General features: G+C 44.8%; 1 protein-coding gene across 1 annotated transcript in view; it reads left to right on the top strand.

The window, feature by feature from the left end:
* Nucleotides 1–24,453, top strand: part of PDILT (protein disulfide isomerase like, testis expressed) — a 316,066-nt gene that overhangs the window by 244,144 nt on the left and 47,469 nt on the right. Inside the window, exons 9-10 of the mRNA XM_086940802.1 lie at nt 2,467–2,648; nt 22,176–22,259. Of these exons, the coding sequence (XP_086796928.1) occupies nt 2,467–2,648; nt 22,176–22,259 (266 nt within the window). The remainder of the gene's footprint in view (nt 1–2,466; nt 2,649–22,175; nt 22,260–24,453) is intronic.

Below are 24,453 nucleotides of genomic sequence, written 5' to 3'. Positions count from 1 at the left end.
GTCTTTTTTATCAGGCCACATAAAACGCAGCAACAGACCAGACCCTGGAGGGCGTTGCACTCACAGCTGCATAGCAAAAGCTTCAGCTCGGTAAAGGCTTTAAAATAATATAATAAATTCTCCTGGGGTCTTGGTTTCAATGACCCTGGAGACTATGGGCTTTATTGCGAGTGCAGAAGTTCTGTGACCGCTGTACTTGCTGTGGCTGTCCGACTACCACGGCTCGCCCGCCGTGGTATGAGTACAGTGGTCGGACCACCAGCAGCCCGCTACAACACAACCAGCACCACCAGGATCTTGGATCCTGTGGTGCTGGCGGTGTTGGAAATGAAGAGTTATGGAGGCGGTGCCGATCCCAGCATCGCCTTCCATATTATGCCCTTCCGCAAGCCTTTTCATGGCTGTGCCCGGGCCATGAAAAAGCTGGCAGAAGGGCAAAGAGCGTGCCCCAAACAGGGCCCCTGGACAAATCTGCCCATGGGGGTGGATGCAGTTGGCACATGATGTTCTCAACCAAAAGTGCATGGTCATGTGTGCACTTAGTTCATGCCACACCGTGCACGGATGAACATTCGACGCTGTCATGGTGCTGGTATGCTGTAAAAGCTCTGCTATGAGCCTAACATAGCACCTCCGTGAGACCGCCACAGTCTAATGTCCATAGAACCAGATAATGTGGTTTGAACAAAGTACTTTAACTCGGGGCATTATTACAGGACTGCTGTGTGTGTCAGTAAGAGTGTGGTCTTTGCGGATCTACGGACATGTGTGCTTATGAATGTGATGAATGTGTATGGGTGACTGAGAGCCCATTTTGTATGTACTTGTGGCACTGGAATACCTTTCATCATGTTGTGCCCCCTGTGTGAATCCATCCCCAGGCTGAGGAGGCACAGGGGGCCCTTTAGGACCCCCTTTATGTCAGCATCACAGCCTTTTCCTGGAGGAAAGACCTCCATGAAAACGCTGGCTGTCATTAAACTTGTAATATGGAAGGCTGGTCCGCAGCAGCACCACCTGACATAACGTATGCACTCAGGGGGGCATACGTTATGCCCCCCTGTGACATGCACAAGTAGAGGAGGCCCAGGTTTCCTCTCTGTCAGGGTTTACATGGAGGAGGAACCTCCATGTCACCACCGGCAGAGAGAAACCTCACAATATGCTTGGCAGGACCGCTGCGTTCCCGCCAAGCATATTGCAGCCTCTGATTGGCACGCCACCTCCAGGGAATGGCGGTTACCTTGCAGCAGCAGTCCCAGGGCGGTTTGACCGCCCATCTCGTAATGGTGCTGTCAGACCACCGGTGCGGTGGTGGCTGCACCGCCACTGCTGCACCACAATGAACCTAGCAGTCCTCGGACTGCCAGACCCGTTATCAGACCCTTAATGTTTTTGAAAACAAAGCCAGCTCAGACTCCGATTTGAAACTCCCCAGTCTCTAAATGAGGTCGGCATACAGGACATCAGCCAGGTTTTCGTATGTGCCCCACTTGCGTGAATGCATTGGGGACTCCTTAAATTTAGATGTTCAGCTACCTTTCTCCTAGTTGTTCTGACTAGGTAAATAACATGGAATATCCGGGTTTTGTTTTAGTACCACATAAAGATTTAAAGCAGGGCCCTCTGGTAAATGATGTCACAATAGATCTCAAAATCTAACCAAAGTCATAAATTAAAGCGATACACTGGAATGTATATTGTTGATTGTTGCACCTACAATACACTGGAAAAAGATTTATTCTTATGTCTACACCAGCCATTCTTAACAGGTGACTTTTGTGGACTCCCCAACTTATTTATAACTGGAATTAGGGGACCATCACTGAATCACAAATTGAAGCTGGAGACCATGGCCGAAGCAATTTAGAGGGTTTGACCCTCAAAGAAATACACAAAAATACAGAAACAACCATTCGCCCAAAAATACACAAGTTATGAAATAGTTTATTTAATTCACAAGCAAATATAAAAACATCTACAATTACATTTTAATGAGAAAGGCAGAGCTTCTCTAAATTCAATTGAGGCCACCCATCATCCACACTAGATTCATTTTCACTGCTCCCACAAATCAATCTTACCAATACCAACTTAATATGTAGCCTCCAGTTTCAAATGACAAAATGTTTGAAATGTATTATTTTTACATTTTGCTTCTTTATTTATCTATGGTTTATTAATCTGATGATATTTATTTAATTTTCTAAGCAGTCACGGACCCAACTAATAGGTATTGCAGACTCTCATGGTTCGAGGAACACAGGTTAGGAACCACTGATCTCCACTGTATGGGCCTTAAAAAGTCTCTTCAATGTAGCAGAAAGTCACTTTAAGAATGGGCCCAAACTTAATTTTAAACTGAACACAAGTCTGCTCCATCATGTTTTACCTTATTACTGAAATGTTCCTAAATGAAATGAAACCCCCTGAAAGAGAGATTGTGCATGTTTGCTTGTGTTACAGATGCTCCCTGGTCCCAGAAATGCAAAGAGTTATTCCCCATCTGGGACGCGCTTGGCAGCAAGTACCAACACCATGAAAATATAACCATTGCCAGGATAGACTGCACAGCAAATGAGATCCAGCTCATGGTGCTGGACCGCTATCCATATTTCAGATACTTTCCAGAAGGATCAGACACCCAGGTAAGTAGCTTTCAATGTAATTTTGACATTTCGAAATTTTGTACCATTTTATTTTAATAGATCTTTTAATATTGTTCATCAGTATTTTATCAGTAAAAGTTGCAATTCAAAGATAAGACGGTTTCAAGGGGTATTAGTGTACACAATGATATAAAATTGTTCTAATTTTACCTAATGCTGAAGTGGAGAAAGGAAACCTCTGAGACAAAACTCTTTCCTCCAAGGATCAAGAAAGCATTCCTACTCATATCTGTTTGGCCACTGTTTCATTCAAAAAGGATTAACAGACCTGCCTCTTCAAACAACACCTTTTCCACAACTGATAGCAGCACTCCTCTGGCTCCGGGCCTGGTAAAAGCAGCCAGCCCCCTTACACTGTGAATGATCTTGAATTATCCCCCCGTCGCTCACACAGCACCAAAGTCTGATTTGTTGCTACTCTGTTCACGTGTCCTCAGATAGGTTTGCACTACAGAAATATCAATACACCCAAAATATGATGGGGCAGATTTACGAGCCCCTTGCGCCACGTTTACGCCGCTGTTTCGTCACGCAAGGCGACGTAAACGTGGCGCATCCCTACGAGGCATTTACAATGTGACACATCTATGGAGATGCGTCACGGTGTAAGGCCCTGCGCCACATGAAACCTGCGTTAGGTTTCGTGTAGGCGTTCCGGTGCAGGGGGGGGGCGTTCCGTCGCAGGAACGCCCCTGGAAAGTGACTCAGTGAAATCTACAAGATTTCACTGAGTCACTTTCCCAAAGCTGCTACGTCAATTCCTTACACCTGCTTGAAGAAGGCGCAAGGAGTGACACACCATGTAATGTATGAGTGGCCCCTGTGCATTGCAGGAGTTGCGTCGTGCTTGCGACGCGACTCCACCAATGCGCCGCCCGTAAGCCAAAAGATGTGTCACCCACCTGCCCTTCCTTGCACCATGGTGCGCCGCATTGTAAATGCGGCGCATCATGGGTGGCGCAAGGATGGATTTGCGTGACGTATCTTTCCTGGCGCATCTCTGCCGATTTGCAGAGATGCGTCAGGCAACGTAAATCTGCCCCTAAGTATATTGGAGTAGTGCATTCTGAATACCTACGGGTAATTAATCCACAAGCGCACCCACTCACTATTATATCTCTGCATTAACACAGCATCAGCCCAATAAACATTCGCACCCACATCAATAAGACATTCTTACCCAATCTCAAATTACTTCTGAGAAAGTAGATAAGTTCATAAGTACTTTAAATGCTTCTTTTACTTCCTGTCCCCGTTCCAAGATGGCCTTTTTCACTCCATGTATCCCAGTTATTTCAATACATTATACAAGGACAGCACAACATATGAGTTAGTTAAAAACACATCACCAGGCAACTTCCTATGGCAGTTTGATGACAAACCTGGTCCACATTCCACCCGAACCTTTCAAACCATCTAAGTGCCACATTCCAACATGTCTGAGTGATGCGGCACCTGCACTTTCTGCCTTCCCTCGCCTTTCCTGGTCTACATAGACCCAATGGAAAGAGGGGGGGGGGTTGCTGCTTCACCCCCTCCCATTGCCTCTGCCTGCCTTTCCGGGGCCTGTAATAATACTGAGGGAAGCAGGTAAATGTGCCAATGTGACAGTGCCGCTGCAGAGTAGAGATAAAGTGCTTGCTCCTGTTGTAATGGTAATTGTAAGCTTTATTGTGTAGTTAATTGAAACCATCATAAATAGAAAAAATCTGAAGAGAATAAAACAGTCGTCAGATAAAATGCTTAAAAACTTCAATGTATAAAAATATGTGCAAAATACGGTAATTGTCAACAGTCAATCAAATATGGTACATCTGACATTAACTGATATGAGTTAAAAAAAATATAATTGTCATTATCATTAGGGCCACGTCGGGTGTATAGGTCCTTCACTATGTGGCTTAATATATGTACATTTCAAATATTAACCTTAAAATAAGTACTGTACTAAGAACTGCATCAGGACGTGTTGTGTTATGTTATTGAAACATACAAAGCGCACTATACCCTAAGGTGTCACATCACTGACTACTGGTAGAGCCCCGGAACCTGCTGCCCACACGGACGTCGCACCATTTGACTATTAGAACCCCATCATGACTGACACTAGGGGGCATATTATCAAGGGGGTTTATCTCCGCTTTTTTGGCTTTAAAAGCCAAGAAAGCGGAGATAAAATTATCTCCCTATTACCTAGCTGTCGCTAACACCAGTTAGCGACAGCTAGTAGGAGATGTCGACCATCTTGGGCCCCGCTTTGCATGTCAGTGAAATTTATCACTAATGACATGCAAAGTGGGCGTGCCAAGATGTTAGCGACTAGAAACAGTCGCTAACATCGCTATCTCCTATTACCAACTTTTGGAGATATTCGCGCTAAGCGCGATTATCTCCAAAAGCTAACACCTGCCCTGAGCAGTTCTTAGCCATGTTATCCAATGAGAGGTGGATAACATGGCTAAGAGCATTAGCTCGGTAATGCATGAATATCGCGGACTTTTCAGCGATATTCATGCATTTCGGCCGATTTTTATCGCTTAGGAGATAAACCTTGTAATAGCAAGGCTCCTAAGCGATAAAAATCGCCGCAGCACGGCGATAAAAATATTGCCGCTAAGCCAACATAGCGATAATTATCGTTAGTTGTTGGTAATATGCCCCATAATTCGATGGAACAAAACCAGTTTGCTCCTGTGCTACACTGCACAAGAAGTAGAAATGGGCCATATTTGTCCCGTTTATACTAACGTAGGGGCATATTACCAAGCAATAGCGATAATTATCGCTATTGCTTGGTTAGAGACAAAAAATTACCGCTGACCTGCAGCGTTTATTATCGCAAATAAACCTTGGTATTACCAAGGTTTATCGCAAATGCGATAAAAAACGGCCGCAATGCATGAATATCGCTGAAAAGTCAGCGATATTCATGCATTACCGAGCTAATGCTCTTAGCCATGTTATCCTCCTCCCATTGGATAACATGGCTAAGAACTGCTCAGGGCAGGTGTTAGCTTTTGGAGATATTCGCGCTTAGCGCGAATATCTCCAAAAGTTGGTAATAGGAGATAGCGATGTTAGCGACTGTTTCCAGTCGCTAACATCTTGGCACGCCCACTTTGCATGTCATCAGTGATAAATATCACTGACATGCAAAGCGGGGCCCAAGATTGTTGCTATCTCCTACTAGCTGTCGCTAACTGGTGTTAGCGACAGCTAGGTAATAGGGAGATAATTTTATCTCTGCTTTCTTGGCTTTTAAAGCCAAAAAAGCGGAGATAAACCCCCTTGATAATATGCCCCGTACTTCCTAAAAGTAGCTGACAAACCTCAGCTGGTGTAAACCCCTGCAGCAAAAAACACAGGTTCAGAAAAGGGGGTGGTGATGAACAGAGTGTCTGAATTGAGCAGACCACTCTTACCCAGTCCAAAGATCAGGGCCTGATCCATCACCGTTATTTATCTCACTGCCCCATCCCAGCTCAGAACCTGGCTATATGCAAATCAGTCTGTCCCTGGCCCAGTGCATCATGGGAACAGGGCAGACTAAACTACCAAGCCAATTCTTCACCAGAAAGGAGACAAGCTACCGGGGACCGGTTTCTGGCATTTCAGCCGTCTTCGGCCCGGCTTGCTTGAATCCTGGTGGAGCAGTGAGAAAGGGACTCATGTCTGAGTATACCCTACCACACCTATAGTGGCCAAAATCGATTCAGAAAAGAGGGTGGTGATGAACAGAGTGTCTGAATTGAGCAGACCACTCTTACCCAGTCCAAAGATCAGGGCCTGATCCATCACCGTTATTTATCTCACAGCCCCATCCCAGCTCAGAACCTGGCTATATGCAAATCAGTCTGTCCCTGGCCCAGTGCATCATGGGAACAGGGCAGACTAAACTACCAAGCCAATTCTTCACCAGAAAGGAGACAAGCTACCGGGGACCGGTTTCTGGCATTTCAGCCATCTTCGGCCCGGCTTGCTTGAATCCTGATGGAGCAGTGAGAAAGGGACTCATGTCTGAGTATACCCTGCCACACCTATAGTGGCCAAAATCGATTCAGAAAAGGGGGTGGTGATGAACAGAGTGTCTGAATTGAGCAGACCACTCTTACCCAGTCTAAAGATCAGGGCCTGATCCATCACCGTTATTTATCTCACTGCCCCATCCCAGCTCAGAACCTGGCTATATGCAAATCAGTCTGTCCCTGGCCCAGTGCATCATGGGAACAGGGCAGACTAAACTACCAAGCCAATTCTTCACCAGAAAGGAGACAAGCTACCGGGGACCGGTTTCTGGCATATTCAGACACTCTGTTCATCACCCCCCCTTTTCTGAATCATTTTGTCCACCATAAGTGTGGAAGGGTATACTCAGATGTGAGTCCCTTGCTCATTGCACCATCAGGATTCAAGCAAGCCGGGCCGACGACTGCTGAAATGCCAGAAACCGGTCCCCGGTAGCTTGTTTCCTTCCCAGTATAAGAATTGGCTTGGTAGTTTGGTTTGCCCTGTTCCCATCATGCACTGGGACAGGAACAGACTAATTTGCATGTAGCCAGGTTCTAAGCTGGGATGTTGCAGTGAGCTAAAAAACGGTGATGGATCAAGCCCTGATCTTTGGACTGGGTAAGAGTGGTCTGCTTAATTCAGACACTCTGTTCATCACCCCCCCCTTTTCTGAAGCAAAAAACACAGGGGCAGATTTATGTCGGACTTGCGGCACTTTTGCGCCACCGTTGCGTCACTTCTGTGATGCAGCGCCGGCGTAAACCCTGCGCCACGTTGCGACATACTTACATCGTGACGCATGTATGGAGATGCGTCACGGTGTAAGGCCCTGCGCCACATGAAACCTGCGTAAGGTTTCATGTGGGCGTTTCCACGCAGGAGGGGCGTTCCGTCGCAGGAACGCCCCTGAAAAGTGACTCAGTGAAATCTACATGATTTGACTGAGTCACTTTCCCAATGTTGATGCGTCAAAACCCTGCACCTGCTTGAAGCAGGCGTAAGGCTTGACGCACCACGTTAGAGATAGGGCAAGTTGGAATAGTGCTGGAGTTGCGTGCCGCACGCAACACAACTTCAGAACTGCGCCAACTACACGCCCTAGATGCGACACGCATCTATTTATTCCTGCGCCATGGTGCACCGCATTGTAAATGCGGCGCACCATGGGTGGCGCAAGGATAAACCTGCGTGCCGTATCTTTCCTGGCGCATCTCTGCCGATTTGCAGAGATGCTTCAGGTAACATAAATCTGCCCCAATAATTTTAAGATCCAAAATGTGGGTTCATTTCTTTTTTTAATAAATCTTTTAAAACGGGAAAACCAAGCACCCAGCGTAGGTGCTATGACTACCTTTTCAGATGACAATCCATATTTGTTAACAAGCAGAGTGGGTGCACATGCATAAGTGATGACAAAAAGTTAATTGAAATTCATTAACCATCTTAACAAAAATGTGAGAAAAATCAGGTGAAAATGTTTGCTAAGTCAAAGACCCAAAGTAGGTTGATGTTTTGATCTTGCAGTACATTTAGGGGCCTATTACGATGTCGGGCAGACTTGCATCCGAACAACGCCATCTTGAAACTGGGACTGACCGATCTCTGGTCAGCGGTCCTGACCTCCTGATTAGGCTGCGACCGAACACTGTTCTGTCGCATTTCCACAGCTCCCTATGGGAGCATGATTATTGGCTGTAAAATGGCTGTAGTATATGCTCACATAGGGAAATGGGAGGGGGTGTTAATCCCTGCACCATGTGGTAGGCACCTCAAGGTGAATACCACAGGGTGGTAGCCACCTTGAGGTGCCTACCTCAGGGTGCAGGGATTACCAGGAGGCACCATAGGTGCCCCCTCCGGCCCCCAACCGGAGGCTGCGCCACTGCAAGGAGGGCCCCCAAACATGCTTTCTGTCAGGGTTTCCATGTCAGAAAGGCCGGTATGAAAACCCTGCCGGAAAACGTGCATCGTAGTCCCAAGGGCGGAAAGACCGCCCTTTGGGATTACGAGCTAGCCTCCGACTGGCCGACAGGCTCCTCGAGCCCGCCGGAAGCCAGCCGAATGACCGGCTGGTTTAATTTCCATTGCAATACGGCAGTCTGAAAGTAAATCGAGATGTGGCCCGGGAAGGCTCCAACTGTCAGTCGGAGCCTTTCTGGGGCGCATCATAATTGGCCCCTTAATGTGATCAATAATCATTAGGAAACAGCTTATCCATGATGCATCCACAGTTACTTCATACTACTTCAGAAACTGACTTGTCATGCTCTAGTCAAATCAAATTGTTATGTATGAAACCCAATCAAGATTCGCTGTGACCAAACCAAGAGAAAAAGGAATCTCACTATATTATTGGTCTTTGTGCCTTCCAAAAAAAGATAGGCCTTTTTGCACAGGGGTCTACCTTGAGAATTGCAATTTGTGTCAAGTAATGTAAGAAGTCATGTCTTAAGATAGATGTGAAAGAACGGTGCAGTGGGCAAAAGGTAAGTGGTTTTCTTTTTTTTAAAATTCATGTTAACACGTCATCTGTCGAATCCCTCCCTATCCAGCTCAGCCGCCTCACCACTGTAACCTGCACCGGCCGCTACTGGTTATTGGAGAAGAGTCAGTAGCATGTAAGTTTGGCAGAGCTAGGGCAGAACCTTAGGAAATTCCAGGTCAACAATAACTGGTTATAAACAGAGTGCTAAATGCACATGGAAATAGTTTGAGCTTATTGTTCCCCTTATTGTCATGGAGTGCTAAATCTGGTGGTAATGTCTGGCGCAAGCATAGTGCCATAGCATTATAGACCAGATATAATATTTAAGTGGTCTCAAAAAGTGGTCACAAATTGCATAATAACTTGTTTTACAAACACTATTTTGTTTTGTGAATTTTGTACCAATAGGTTGGTTCAATTTTCAATTTTCAGCCCCTTGTGACTGACTGCAAACCACATGGTGGCCAAAAAGGGGCAGCTGACCACCATTCACGTGATTTTTCTCCAAAGTGCAAAACAAGTTCCTTAAAGGAATCAGGGTGCATTAAAATAAATGTTTTCCATTTTGGAAAACTTCAGTGAGAGGAGGTAGCAGCCACCTGGACAACCACTTATTCCCACTGAAGCTGCAAGGTCCTTTCACAAAGGGGAAGGGGCCAAAGAGCAACTCTTTGCCATTTGAGGATCGGTTACTTCTCCAATTTGGAATCAGGGTTACCAATCATTAAAACATAGGTTACTGAATTGCAACTTGGAAGGAATGCACAGAAACAGCCTCTTAAATTACAATTTGAAAGTCATTCCTAAACCCATTTGTCAATTAAAAAAAAAAACTTTCAAAATGAATTTAGTATCTATGTAAAGGGATTGTACAGTTGCAAACCTGATATTGTATCGACAATCCAAATGTATAACCACTAAAAGCTTTTGTACAGCTGACCCTTACCTCCCAATTTAGAGTGGTATCTATAATTATGTCTTGTAAAATGGCTGTCACAGTCGGACATTGTGGTAAAAGGGAAGCTCCTTCTTAGTTTGATCTTGTGTAATGTATTTCTCCACATGGCTTACTGTAACAACAGCCAGAGTCACTTTCAAAACCTGACCACACAAACCACACCAGCAGACTAACGAATCTGCACTTTGCAATGAGGCGGGACTCTTGGCATCCAGGCCCTGAGCAGAGACCAACAATCTCCATTCAGTTCGGGAAACTCCTGAAGACAGAATTCTTCAGGCAAGCTTCCTTCTGAACACGGTGTTGACAGGAACTGCAACAGGATAATAAATAAGAGAAGTGTTTCGCTTTCCAATTTGTTGGCTTTCTGACTCCTCTCTCAACCTTTGCCATTTAGGACACCATGGGGCATATTACCAACAACTAGAGATAATTATCGCTATGTTGGCTTAGCGGGAATATTCCTATCGCCGCCCTTCACCTGTTTTTATCGCTGAGATACCTTGCTATTATCAAGGTTTATCTCAGAAGCGATAAAAAACGGGTGAAATGCGTGAATATCGCTGTCAATACAGCGATATTCAGGCATTTAGCCATGTTATCCACCTCTCATTGGATAACATAGCTAAGAACTGGTCAGGACAGCGTTAGCTTTTGGAGATATTCGCGCTTAGCGTGAATATTTCCAAAACTAAGCCATTGTTGGTAATAGGAGATAGCGATATTAGCAACTGTTTCCAGTCGCTAACATCTTGGCACACCCACTTTGCATGTCATTAGCGATAATTATCGCTGACATGCAAATCGGGCCTCAAGATGATCGCTATCTCCTACTAGCTGTCGCTAACTGGTGTTAGCGACAGCTTGGTAATTGGGCGATCAAATTATTGCCGCTTTAGCGGAAAAAAGTCCAGCTAAAGCGGCGATAATGGCCCTTGGTAATATGCCCCCTTATTTTTTGTTTTTCTATGAGGCTCTAAGATGATATTTTTGGGGCTTTACAACATTCACAAATAAATCATTATTTTGGGATAAGTTGACCAGGCACAGGAAAAGCATATGTTGAACGCTAAGAGTTTTGAACTTAATATCACTGATCTGCACACTTTTGTAAAAAAGTATTTGGTATCCTATTTTGCTAATTTCCATGCAAATTACTCAAGTGGGCCAATGAATTGCGGAATCAATGGAGTATGCTGTTGAAAATGTCAAAATGAACATAATTGGCATGCCTGGGCGAGGAACACATGAATCAAATATGCAATTTGGAGACAATAACACAGAATTCGTAGAAACAACTGAAGGACAAGTTCTGGTGGCTCGTGCCAGATGTGCATAACCGCCCTCACACCTGCAGACGATCACACTGATCCAGTAAATAATAATAACACTCACCTGCACTAATATCTAAATCACAGTCTCACACACAGAAGGTATGTTAGAAAAGAAATTATGCAAAATGCCTTTTTAACCCACCAAATACATCAAAACAAACGCTGAATATATGATTGAAAATGAAGGAAACCAACAAAAGCTAACGGTGGTGATAAAAGCTTTTAGTTAAAGCAAAACAAGCAGGAAAAGCAATCAGAATATGAGTTAAAATGCCTTCCGGCACAGAATACAGACAGCCATGTAATCCCAAAAGACCAACCCAGTGCTCCGTGTATCCCAAAGATACAAAAGCCCTTTTACAGTGTTCATACCTCAAAAGGAATGTCTGACAAAATATCGGAACAAAAATATCGAAGTAAAAAATATAGGAATACAATCCCTAACAAGGTAAGTACAAATATATCGAAAATAAAATATAGAATGACAAAAATATCGTTTTTTGTAAAATATCGTTTTTTTTAATATAATAAAAATGTAATATTAACAAAATAATACTTATAAATGTAATAAACATATTTTAAAATGTACTATAATATTAAAAATTAATACATAATGTAATACAAATTAATATTAATAAATATATAACACATAATATATTTTTCATTAATAATAACTCTAAATTAATTATTGTCATAACTTAAAAACAAATAAAAATGTAATAAATTACTAATACATTTATTTACATAAAATATTCACATAAATAACAATTAATAACAACATAATACTAATAAAAAAGCTAAATACATTTTAGATAGCGTATGAGTAAAAATTACTATTCCCACTCCAGAGAGTGCGACAGTAGGGAAAGTGTTGGATAGCGTAGCAGTAACAATTACTATTCCCACTCCAGAGAGTGCAACAGTAGGGAAAGTGTTGGATAGCGTAGGGTTAAAAATTACTATTCCAACTCCAGAGAGTGCAACAGTAGGGAAAGTGTTGGATAGCATAGGGGTAACTATTACTATTCCTACTCCAGAGAGTACAACAGAAGGGAAAGTTTTGGATAGCGTAGGGGTAAAAATTACTATTCCCACTCCAGAGAGTGCAACAGTAGGGAAAGTGTTGGATAGCGTCAGGGTAATAATTACTATTCCAACTCCAGAGAATGCAACAGTAGGGAAAGTGTTGGATAGCGTAGGGGTAACTATTACTATTCCTACACCAGAGAGTGCAACAGTAGGGAAAGTTTTGGATAGCGTAGGGGTAAAAATTACTATTCCCACTCCAGAGAGTGCAACAGTAGGGAAAGTGTTGGTTAGCGTCAGGGTAACAATTACTATTCCAACTCCAGAGAGTGCAACAGTAGGGAAAGTGTTGGATAGCGTAGGATTAAAAATTACTATTCCAACTCCAGAGAGTGCAACAGTAGGGAAAGTGTTGGATAGCGTAGGGGTAACAATTACTATTCCAATTCCAGAGAGTGCAACAGTAGGGAAAGTGTTGGATAGCGTAGGGGTAACAAATACTATTCCCACTCCAGAGAGTGCAACAGTAGGGAAAGTGTTGGATAGCGTAGGGGTGACAATTACTATTCAAACTCCAGAGAGTGCAACAGTAGGGAAAGTGTTGGATAGCGCAGGGGTAAAAATTACTATTCCCACTCGAGAGAGTGCAACAGTAGGGAAAGTGTTGGATAGCGTAGGGGTAACAATTACTATTCCAACTCCAGAGAGTGCAACAGTAGGGAAAGTGTTGGATAGCGTAGGGGTTTAAATTACATACTTATAAATTACATCTATCAATTAATTAATTATTTAAAATTAATTACCAAATAATTAAATTTATTTACCAATTAATAAAATTAAATGTATGCTTCCTACTAATTAATAATTAATTCTACATAATGAAATTAATTCCCACCCTATTCCCCTATAAACCCATAACCCGCTACAGAACATATTTATCAATTAATTAAAAATAATTACTAAAATAATTAAATATAATTACCAATTATTTTTAATTAATGTATGATTCCTACTAATTAATAATTATTTAAACATTATTACATTACTTCCAACCCTATTCCCCTATTCCCCTATAAACCCATAACCCGCTACAGAACATATTTATCAATTAATCAATTAATTAAAATTATTTACAAATAATTCTCAATTAATTAATTAATAATTCCTACGAATTAATAATTAATTTAACATAATTAAATTACTTCCCACCCTATTCCCCTATAAACCCATAACCCGCTACAGAACATATTTATCAATTAATCAATTAATTAAAATTAATTAAATATTAATTCTCAATTAATAATTCCTACTAATTAATAATTAATTTAACATAATTAAATTACTTCCCACCCTATTCCCCTATAAACCCACAACCCGCTACAGTAGTAAAAGACAATATTTAATTAAATTACATTAAAAATAAATAATAAAACATAATAAATACAATATAATATACACCACATTTTTTTACAAATCGATATTAGTAACATCGAAATGATGTATTTCGATATTATTGACATCGATATTTAAAACTTCGAAATTACTAATATCATACTAATATCAATATTAAGACTGTCGATATTACTTACCTTCTATATTATGTCCCATCGATATTTAAACTTCGATATAATTGTATATCGAAATTTAAAACTCGATATTTTGTCTGTGTACCCTCAAAAGCACGCACAACATAATTTGAGATGTGCTAAATTCTTTTTTTTCTAGCAAACTTTTGAGTCGCTGAAATGTTACTTTTTTAACATTCCGGTAGCGCAATGTGCCACTGGTATATTTATAAGTCCTTTTTCATGGCCTTATAAATATGTGCCCCTTTCAAGCAGAACACTCAGTGAAAGGGGCTTTCCATGGGTGTTACTGGGGGCTTTCTCCGCTACATCCATGGGGCTTCATTTCCAGCACTTTTGCAGTGCCGAAACGTCACTTTTTTGACGTTCTGGTGGCGCAGTGTGCCACTGGCATATTTATAAGGCCATGTGAAGCCACGTTACGTGGCTTGTCAAGGCCTTATAAATATGTGCCCCTTTCACGCAGTAAACTGTGTGAAAGGGGCGTTCCAAGGGTGTTTGTGGGGGCGTTCCCAGAAACATCCATGGCTCTTTGATACTGCCCCCGATTTACGAGAAATCATAAGTCTGAGGCAGCACCAAAAACCTACGCCTCCCCAGCGAAGTCGTAAGGGATGCAGAATGAGAAGAACCAGACAAAGCTGAAAAAGGGGTGCACTTGCACAGCAAACGCTTCCGCATTACATGGCCAAACAACAGTCACAAAAGATAAACAGTGTGAGTATGTAGGCATATGACAAGCTGAAAACCTGGGAACTATGGGTAGATCAATAATTGGGAATCTCATGAGACTGCAAGGGTGTAATAACAATTGTGCACTTCCATATAGAAATCGCCATCCACCCCAAAGCAGATGGATAACACAAAATTCACCCCTGCTACCACCAACTTCAGAATATGATTTGATAAATGGGAACACAATTAACCCTTTGCCTGCGTCGGACGGCCCCCGGCTGTCCGATGTCACGGTGGGCGTGTGCGGAGGACGGCCGGGGGCCGTCCTAACCACGCCCAGTCATAAATCACCCGCACCGTGGCGGAATTCCCGCCGTGGTCAAGCAGGTTAAACTTCATGCTGCTTCTCATCCTTGCAGAACGAAGAGCAAGGAGGGCATAGGCGTTCAACACATGCATACGGTGGAAGACTGTGCATGTCTCCACTGACACAAAGTGTATAAAAGAGTATCACTCAACATGCTATGCATTATCAAGAAGACCATCAAGCCTAAACAAAAGGCACAGGATGCCAAATTTACTAATGCTAAGTCCTTATGGACATGCAGGTATTCCGCCGCAGGTTTCCTCTGTACAGATACAGGAGACACTTTTGACATCTCACATTGTCTGCAAGGTTACCTGGCAAGTGACATATGCCCTCAAGACCCACCTGCCACATTATGTTAGCATTCTTTTTGCACCACAGGTTATGTGATATGGCAAGGGAGATGTCTATGCTACTTTCGGCGCAACCTCACCATATGAAAGATTGGCTGCTCACACCTCACCATCAAGAACCTCTGTCTACTGCACCCACAAATAGTTCAAGGACATTTCTGTGGAACCCTGCACACCTCCGGGGTAAAGAGGCCATTTTGAGATCTACACTGCCGCTATCATTGGATGATCACACGCAAATACTAAGGCAATCTCACTATAATGCTTAAGTACCTCTGTTTAAAGTATTACATCTCAGGGGTTTGTGAAGTAGAGCAGTGAAGGCTTACTCTTGACAGGTTCAGGTAGTAAAACATAGTACAGGCAGCAAAAATACCAGGCATGCTAAAAATAATGTTTAAGCTGTGCTATATTGTTTGTCAAATATATGACAATTATTATCACTAGGGAAACATGCTCAGTAATTTTAATAGAGTCTTAATGCATTAAGTCACTCTTTCGGAGAACAGCATCCCTGTTAGTATCTCACTTCTCAGTCTATGTGTGGTTATCTGGGATTACAATTTGTATGGTAAAGGTGATCTAGCAGCCCAGTACAAGTGTCTACTCTGTGAGCCATCTTACTGCACATTTCTTCGTCTGGTTTCAGTCTTGATTAATCGTACCTGCACAGCTACATATTCTGTCCTGATCTGTCTAAAACTGTATGAGACGAGGAGAAAAAGAGACAGGCAGGCAGAGAAAAAGGCGAGAGACCACTTTCTGCCTACCACTAACCCTAAAGCGCAGGTGTAATCCTAGGAATTTTGTATGTACAGGGAACGAATTCTAAAACTGGCACCTTACAGAACATTTTCCCATGCACTCTCAAACATGTTATACAAACATTTGGTGGGAATAAGCGGGTTTAACTATGACCTACTGCACAGATTTTCCAAGGTGCGCCAGAAGCCTCCATCCGCCGTGGTTCAGTTAATGAGACATGCACACCTTTGCTGTAATCCTCTGCAACGCCTCCCCATTTAGTAGTGTCATTAGCCTGGGCAGTTATGAAGGCAGCAGTAAGCCACGTTTAATGAAGAATCATTGTGTGTGTCAATCAAGGTGGTATCCAGGCGCTGTAAAAGGGAGGGTCGGAGGTGGAGTTGGAGGTTGTTCCAGGACTTGGCTACAAGGTTGGAGAAAGATTGACCTCCAATGCGGCTCCGCCAGATGTGGGGGGCTTGTACGAGGGAGGCAGATCGGAGTTGTCTGGTAGGCTGGGGGAAGGTCAGGAGGTGGTTGATGTAGAAGGTTCCGGTGTTGTGGAGGGCCTTTTACACATGCATTAGTGGTTTGAACTGGCATTTCTTCTGGACGAGGAGTCAGTGGAGGCTTCTGGGGTGGAGGGTGATGCTGGTCCATTTTGGGAGGTCACAGAAGAGTCTGGCTGAGGTGTTCCATATGGTCTGTAGTCGTTTAAAGCGGTGGGTCATGGTTCCAGCATAGAGTGTGTTGCCATAGTCCAGTCGGCTGGGAACGAGGGATTGAGACACTGTTTTCCTAGTGCTGTCGGGATCCAGCTGAAGTTACTGTGCTAACCTGGCGCTTCATTTAGAGATCACTGTCCAGGATGATGCCGAGGTTGCGGGCGTGGTTGGTGGGGTGAATGAGGGCCTGGGTGTAGTGGGCCACAATGTGTCGTCCCATAAGGAGGTGTTCTTTCCAAAGATGAACCCTTCTGTCTTGTCAGTGTTCAGCTTCAGGCAGTTGGATCTCATCCAGTAGGCAACATTGGTCATGGCATTCTGGAAGTTGGATCTGTGGTGGAGATGTCTTCCATGAGTGAGAGGATGATTTGGGTATCGTCAAGGTATGAGATAGAGTTGAGTCTGTGGGTGCGGGCGATGTCGGCTAACGGAGTCATGTAGGTATTGAAGAGGGTGGGGCTGAGAGAGGATCCTTGGTGGACTCCGCAGATGAGGCTCTTGGGTTCAGAGCTGAAGGATGGTAGGTGCGTCCTGTGAGGAACAGGTGATCCACTTGGGGGCATTTCTTCTGATGACAATGTGGGGGAGTCTGGTGATGAGGGTGTGGTTGGATACTGTGTCAAAGGCCTCCGAAAGGTCCAGGAGGAGCAGGGCTGCTGTCTCACCACGGTTGAGGATGGACCTGATGTTGTCAGTTGCAGCTATCAAGGCAGTCTCAGTGCTGTGGTTGGAGCAGAAACTGGACTGGGTGGCGTTGAGTAGGTTGTTTGTGTCTAGGTGGTCTGAGAGAAGGCAATTTATGGCTTTCTCCAGGACCTTGGCCAGGAAGGGGAGCAGCGAGATGGAGCGGTATTTCTTGAGCTTGCTGGGGTTGGCAGAGGGTTTCTTTTTGAGGGGTCTCACTTCTGCATGTTTTCAGGCATCAGGGAAGGTGGCTCTAGTGATGGATGAGTTGAGGAAATTGGTGAGTGCGCTGCTGATTTCCTTCTGTCTCAGGTTGAAGGTATGGTGGGAGCAGGGGTCTGTCGGTGCACTGGAGTGGATGGAGGTCGTGATCACTGTGGTGATTGTTGTGGTGAATGGTGTCCAATCGGTGAGGAGGCTTTTGAAGATGCCGGTTTGTGTCAGGAGTTGGCTGAAGTCACTTGGCTGCGGGTCGAAGTTGCTGTATATGTCTGCTATCTTGTTGAGGAAGTAGTCTGCCAAGTAGTCACTGAGGGCTAAGGAAGATCAAATGGTGGCCTGAATGAAAGATGGGAAGGAAAATTCTCTGATGATGCTGAAGAGCTCTTGTGTGTGATTGCCACTAGCCTTGGTGCGGTTGTTTAGGGTGTCCTTTTGGTTTCCTTGAGACGGTGGTGGTATTTGCTTAGAGCAGACTTTAATGTTGTGAGGTATGAGGGGTACCTGCTGGAGAGCCATCGTATCTCTGTTCGGTTACGCTTATGGTTGAAGGTCTGGAGTTCATGAGTGAACCAGCTCATGTGTTTGCTGAGTCTGCAGGGGATGACCGTCTTCATGGGTGGCATTGTGTCAGTGCAGTTGGAGATCCAGTCAAAGAAGTTTTGGATGGCTTACTTCTTCTGGTTGTTACTGCTTTGTCTGTGGCCCAGCACATAGACATGCAGGTTTTGTTTTTCGGCCTCTGCCCCGCTTGCTCCGCCCTTCTTACCGCTCCTGATTCCCGCTGGTTTGCTGCCCTCCAGCCTCCCTGCCAGCCCTGCCACCTCCCAGGACTATTTATGGAGGCTGCTGCGCCAAAGCCAAGCCCGTCTACGCTGTCTGTGCCGTCTGTGCTTGGACTGCGTCCAAACCGCGTCCAGCGCCAGGAACCCTGGCTTTCCTGCCACCCATTGCTACACCACCTCTGAGCTCCTAGCTCTGGCCCCCAATAGCCGCAACAACAACTGCTGCATTACGTCCACAAGATGGATGTATGTTGTTACAACGCATGCTTTTAGCACGCATGCTGTAACAACGTGGTTTTTATAACACATTCTTTTACAACGCATAACAGAAAGGGGTGTTGGATAGTGAATATTTTAATTTACTATTCCAACACCAGTCCCCGTTGACACTAGGGAAGGTGTTGGAAAGTAAATTAAAAGTATTCCCTATCCTTGAGCGCCCCCCAGAGTCATGCGTTGTAATAGAATGCGATTTAAAAACCGCGTTGTAATAGCACTGCGTGCTAAAAGTTGCGTCGTAAACGACGTTCCCCCCACAAGATATATGGAAGTACCCTTTGCCTGCCACCTCTGCTGGTTTACCTGCATAACCAAAACTCTTGCCACACCTACACAGCTGATCTCCAACCCTTCGGAACAGCCCCCATAATGCTGCTCAATGCCCAATCCCTCTGAAAGCACGCCAACAAAATTTGGGATGCAATCACCACCTCCAGCCCAATGTGATGTTCCGCACCAAGACCTGCCTCTCACCATCCTCAGCCAAATGCCAGAAACCGGTCCTCGGAAGCTTGTTTCCGGTCGAGGGAAGGCATGGCTTGGCAGTTCGGGCTGGACTGTTCCCATGAGGCACAGGGTCAGACTTATTTGCATATGGCCATGTCTGAACTGGGGTGGCAGAGTGGGCTAAAGAACGGTGATGGATTAAACCCAGATCTGTTGATTGGGTGTGAGTGTTTGATTGATTCAGATGCTCCGTCCATCACCACCCCCTTTTGTACCGCTTTGTTCACCATAAGTTGGCAGGGTATACTCATACGTGAGTCCCTTGCTCACTTTGCCACTGTATTCAAGCAAGCCAGGCTGAAGACGGCTGAAATGCCAGAGACCGGTCCTCGGAAGCTTGTTTCCGGTCCAGGGAATGCATGGCTTGGCAGTTTGGGCTGGACTGTTCCCATGAGGCACAGGGTCAGACTGATTGATTTGCATATGGCCATGTCTGAACTGCGGTGGTAGAATGGGCTAAAGAACGGTGATGGATTAAACCCAGATCTGTTGACTGGGTGTGAGTTTTTAATTGATTCAGGTGCTCCGTCCATCACCACCCCCTTTTGTACCGCTTTGTTCGCCATAAGTTGGCAGGGTATTCTCAGACGTGAGTCCCTTGCCCACTTTGCCACTGGATTCAAGCAAGCCGGGCTGAAGACGGCTGAAATGCCAGAAACCGGTCCTCGGAAGCTTGTTTCCGGTCCAGGGAAGGCATGGCTTTGCAGTTCGGGCTGGACTGTTCCCATGAGGCACAGGGTCAGACTGATTTGCATATGGCCATGTCTGAACTGGGGTGGCAGAGTGGGCTAAAGAACGGTGATGGATTAAACCCAGATCTGTTGACTGGGTTTGAGTGTTTGATTGATTCAGATGCTCCGTCCATCACCACCCCCTTTTGTACCGCTTTGTTCGCCATAAGCTGGCAGGGTATGCTCAGACGTGAGTCCCTTGCTCACTTTGCCAATGGATTCAAGCAAGCCGGGCTGAAGACGGCTGAAATGCCAGAAACCGGTCCTCGGAAGCTTGTTTCCGGTCCAGGGAAGGCATGGCTTGGCAGTTCGGGCTGGACTGTTCCCATGAGGCACAGGGTCAAACTGATTTGCATATGGCCATGTCTGAACTGGGGTGGCAGAGTGGGCTAAAGAACGGTGATGGATTAAACCCAGATCTGTTGACTGGGTGTGAGTGTTTGATTGATTCAGATGCTCCGTCCATCACCACCCCCTTTTGTACCGCTTTAAAAGCCAAGTGGGCACACTGCAACAGGCCTAGGGTTTGGATGGATGTCATAATTGAATGCTATGCCCAATGGACTATTCCCAACCAGTAGAAGTGCAACAACCATGCCAGGGAAGAGGTGTATTGATTGATTTATTGAGGTCGGAGGTGCTGACTCTTTCTGCCGCCACAATGTGTTAGTAGATGTGTCCAACTGCAAACAAAGGCTTGCCATACTCTGTGCTACTGAGAGATGCTCAGTGGTAATAGCGTCTTGTTATTCTCTTCTGGGGGCAGACTTTTCTTTTTTATTTGGACTATAAGAGGCCATCCCTATGCTACGGATCTCCTGCTTTCATAGATAAAAATCAATTTAGTTCCATCCAATTTTTTACTAATTTTTATCCTAAAATCTTATCACATATCATGAGAGCTCTGGAGTCACTAAACTAAAATAACGTTTTTTTATTTATGATACCCACAAAACGGATCAGAAATATTAACATGTTTCCAATGTTTATAAAAACCACAAACAAAAGTCCTATTTTTTGTTAGCATCATTACACCAATACATGTTGGTGCATGTTTTTGGGCCACTTGGGGTTTATTTATACTATGAGAATTTGGAAGGTTCTCCTTTCCTCTTTTATTACAGAACTAATTCATCAATTTAATTCCAAGGCTATCCTTGCTGATTTGAAGGGGCGTGCTTACCACAGAGATCCTGCCACACTTATTTACAAAAATGGAGCCCAGCCACAACAGGGGGATGATGCAAGGCATTCTACAGTCCCCACAACACCACAGGATTGCCTTAAGCATCTTCAACATAGACATCATGGTCCTTCTGTTGTGATGGACTCTCTGATCCAAATGAGCTTATGTTCATCCAACTCAAGCGGAGGGATGGTGGACTAGGGGGTGTTCTTAGAAATGTCCACAACCCTTGTTTGAGTTTTTTCACGAGATTCCAATAAACCCATTCGTCATTTTGAAAAGGTTTTGGCAATGTTCATTTTTGTGAATACACTTTCACCTCCAGCATGACTACACACTTTTCATTTTCCAGCTTTTGATTTCTCTGCACACCAATGAGCTAGAAATGTGCTGGCAAAGCCATAAAGGCGGTGCAGTTGAGACACATTTTACAAAATCCAACATGTCAACAAAATGGATTCCCTTCCGTTTCTCAGTGACGTCAGCATGATCAGTAGTTAGATGTTTGTTGTGGTAAGTAGAGCCAATTCTGAGCGCTGCTATCCCCCGCTGGCCTGAGGATTATTGTGTGCCAATCTGTTTGTGAGAAGTGCAGCTGGGATTTGTGGCAGACACTGGACTAGAGGACCACAATTCCATTGTTATTATAGGTGAACGTTTCATGCAGGTGTTTCGCAGTATCAGCTGACATTCTTAGCTTCCCTGGCATGAGGAAAGAGAGATGGGTTACTGCTGGAATCTGGGGTTTGGCACTGCTGCTTTGCCAACTGAGAGTGCCTGCAAGCAAGTTATGTCCCACATAAAATTGTTATTGGGGAGTTCTCCGAATTTGAACATCTCTGATTGTTTTACAGGCTATAAGATACACTGGTGAAAAGACTTTGGAGGCTTTTACAGAATTCTTAGAACAGCAAACAAAACCGAAAGTGGATCAAGAGGTAAGCTTGTATTTAAATGTTTTCTCAGTCTGTCTATGACCACAGAGCTTTCTGAAAGCAACATGAAGCTGTAATTATGTTGGCTGCCAAGTCCTGGGCCTGTTCTTGTGTTTCATCTGCTTCGTCTCTGTTCCCAAGACGCGGGCAGGGTTGGGCCTTTAAGGACACCACTGGCCTTGAGGGATTTCTTTCATGTGAGGAGGCTCTACTACCTAGGTTGATATAGAGTGAAAATGGTTAAATGCCAACATAGACAATCATTAAGAAGCAAACATGCACACCAGTTGTGTGAAAATCGAGTGATTCAGGGTAAATCAATTACTCTCCATATGACTATTGCTTAAATACAAATGTAAATAAGCATTGGCAAAGCCTATAGGTCTAACTTTTGGGACCTGTTGGCTTTGCCAACGCCTTTTAGCCATGCTGTACACCAGCCTCAAGATTCTGTAAAGCATGGTGGAAAGCTAAAAAAAAGTGTCATGACGGGTCCGGTATTTTGCAGGTGCGTGCATGGCCAGTTACACATGCACCAGGGGCGGCCTTAGGCACGGGCAGGCTGTGTACCTGCACAGGGCCACCAAACCCCAGGGGCCACCACGCCAATATATATCCTTAATATAATAATCCTCAGATGATGAATACAAATTTGCGTGGCGGCCCCTGGCAGGTATTTGGCGGCCTCCGGCCCTGTTCCACTTCCAAACAGCCTGACCCCCCCCCCCCTTCAATGGCCTCCACGCTCCGCCCTGCCCGGACCCCCACTTCCGAGGCCCCCTACCTATGCTCCCTGCCCAGGGCCACCATGAGCCTAGAGCCGCCCCTGCATGCACGCATACAGAATGACACATGCACCATTTTTTTTACTGTGATGGATCAGTAAATGAAGCAAAAAGAAATAGAAGTAGCGGAAAAACACTTTTAAGGTGGACATGCCTGAAGACATTTGCAAACTGGTCCTCCTCAGACAAAAAAAGACCGTGGGTGGGGGAGGGAGCGCAACAGGGAGTTGGAGGGTCGAAGGATGCAGCAAAGGAAAGCAGTATGATTCCAGGTGGTGGGAAGCAACAGGGAGGTGGGAGGGGAAAAGCTAACCTCAATGGAGAAAGACATGAGCAAGAAAACAATGCAGAGGGGAGAAGCACATGGACAAGAGAGAGAGAGACATAGAACGCAGCGAAGGGAAGAGAAGTTCACAAGCAAGATAACAATAAAACAAATGCACTCTCATGGAGTTCTTAACTAAAAAGAAAACTGTAGTTCCCAAAAAGCAAGCGATAAAAGCACACAAATAAAGCGGATATGCTCCAGGAGAGGGACAAATGTGAAAGAGGAAGGCAAGCTGACACAAGGCAATGAATAAAAAGCAAGCTACTGAGAGTGATAATAAGTCGAACAATAGTAAGCAGTGGGTGTGCTCTAAGCCCACTGCAAATCACAATAGGTCTTGCGCTGTCAGGGAGTCTCGATCTAAAAAATGTGACTTAACTTAAACATAATGTTCATTCATAGCAGATTTGTAACAAATTCCAAAATTGTTCTTTTTAACCTAATTTAAAAGAGCAATAAATGGGGGTGTAGCTAAGATGGCGACTACGTAAGACTTGTTTTTGGTCCCTCCGCCACCTGGACAAACACAGCTATATTTTGCGGAGTACGGGGCACTTAAACACACCAGATGTTGGGCTCAGGGTCTCTGGGATACCAGGGCCCTACCTGGGAGACCTAAGCCTTTGGCAAGTTCTGGTGCAGCTGGAAGATCTTGGTCCAAAGCGGGCCGAGTAAGATAGCGGGTGTGAGGAGGTTATCGGTGCATGTTCCAGCACAGCAGGCTCCCATGCTTTTGACTTGACTGCTAGTGCTGCAGGAGCAAGACCAGTGGTGAAGGAGGCCTGTCGAGCCAGGGACACAACTGGCGACTGATGCAGTCTAAGGCTCTAGAGCAGTCCACATACGGCCTCTCACCCTGTGGCTAGTCTTTACAGGGGCAGTTTGGACTCCCGGGCCGCCTCGAAGTAATGGTCCTGATCTTGTGTCCTGTCCAGCGAGCTCCATGCATCCAAGGTGGCGGCCAGAACTGTGGGGGGCAAACTCAATGTCGAAAGGGGCTTGGTGCCCGTGTGCATGACATGCTAACCGCCATGGCCTGAGGCCTGGAGCGGTTCTCGTAAATCTTCTTACTACATGTAGCCCT

Source organism: Lissotriton vulgaris, chromosome 10, assembly GCF_964263255.1.
Source record: "Lissotriton vulgaris chromosome 10, aLisVul1.2, whole genome shotgun sequence".
NCBI classification, from domain to species: domain Eukaryota; kingdom Metazoa; phylum Chordata; class Amphibia; order Caudata; family Salamandridae; genus Lissotriton; species Lissotriton vulgaris.
This window is presented reverse-complemented; position numbering and strand designations above follow the sequence as displayed.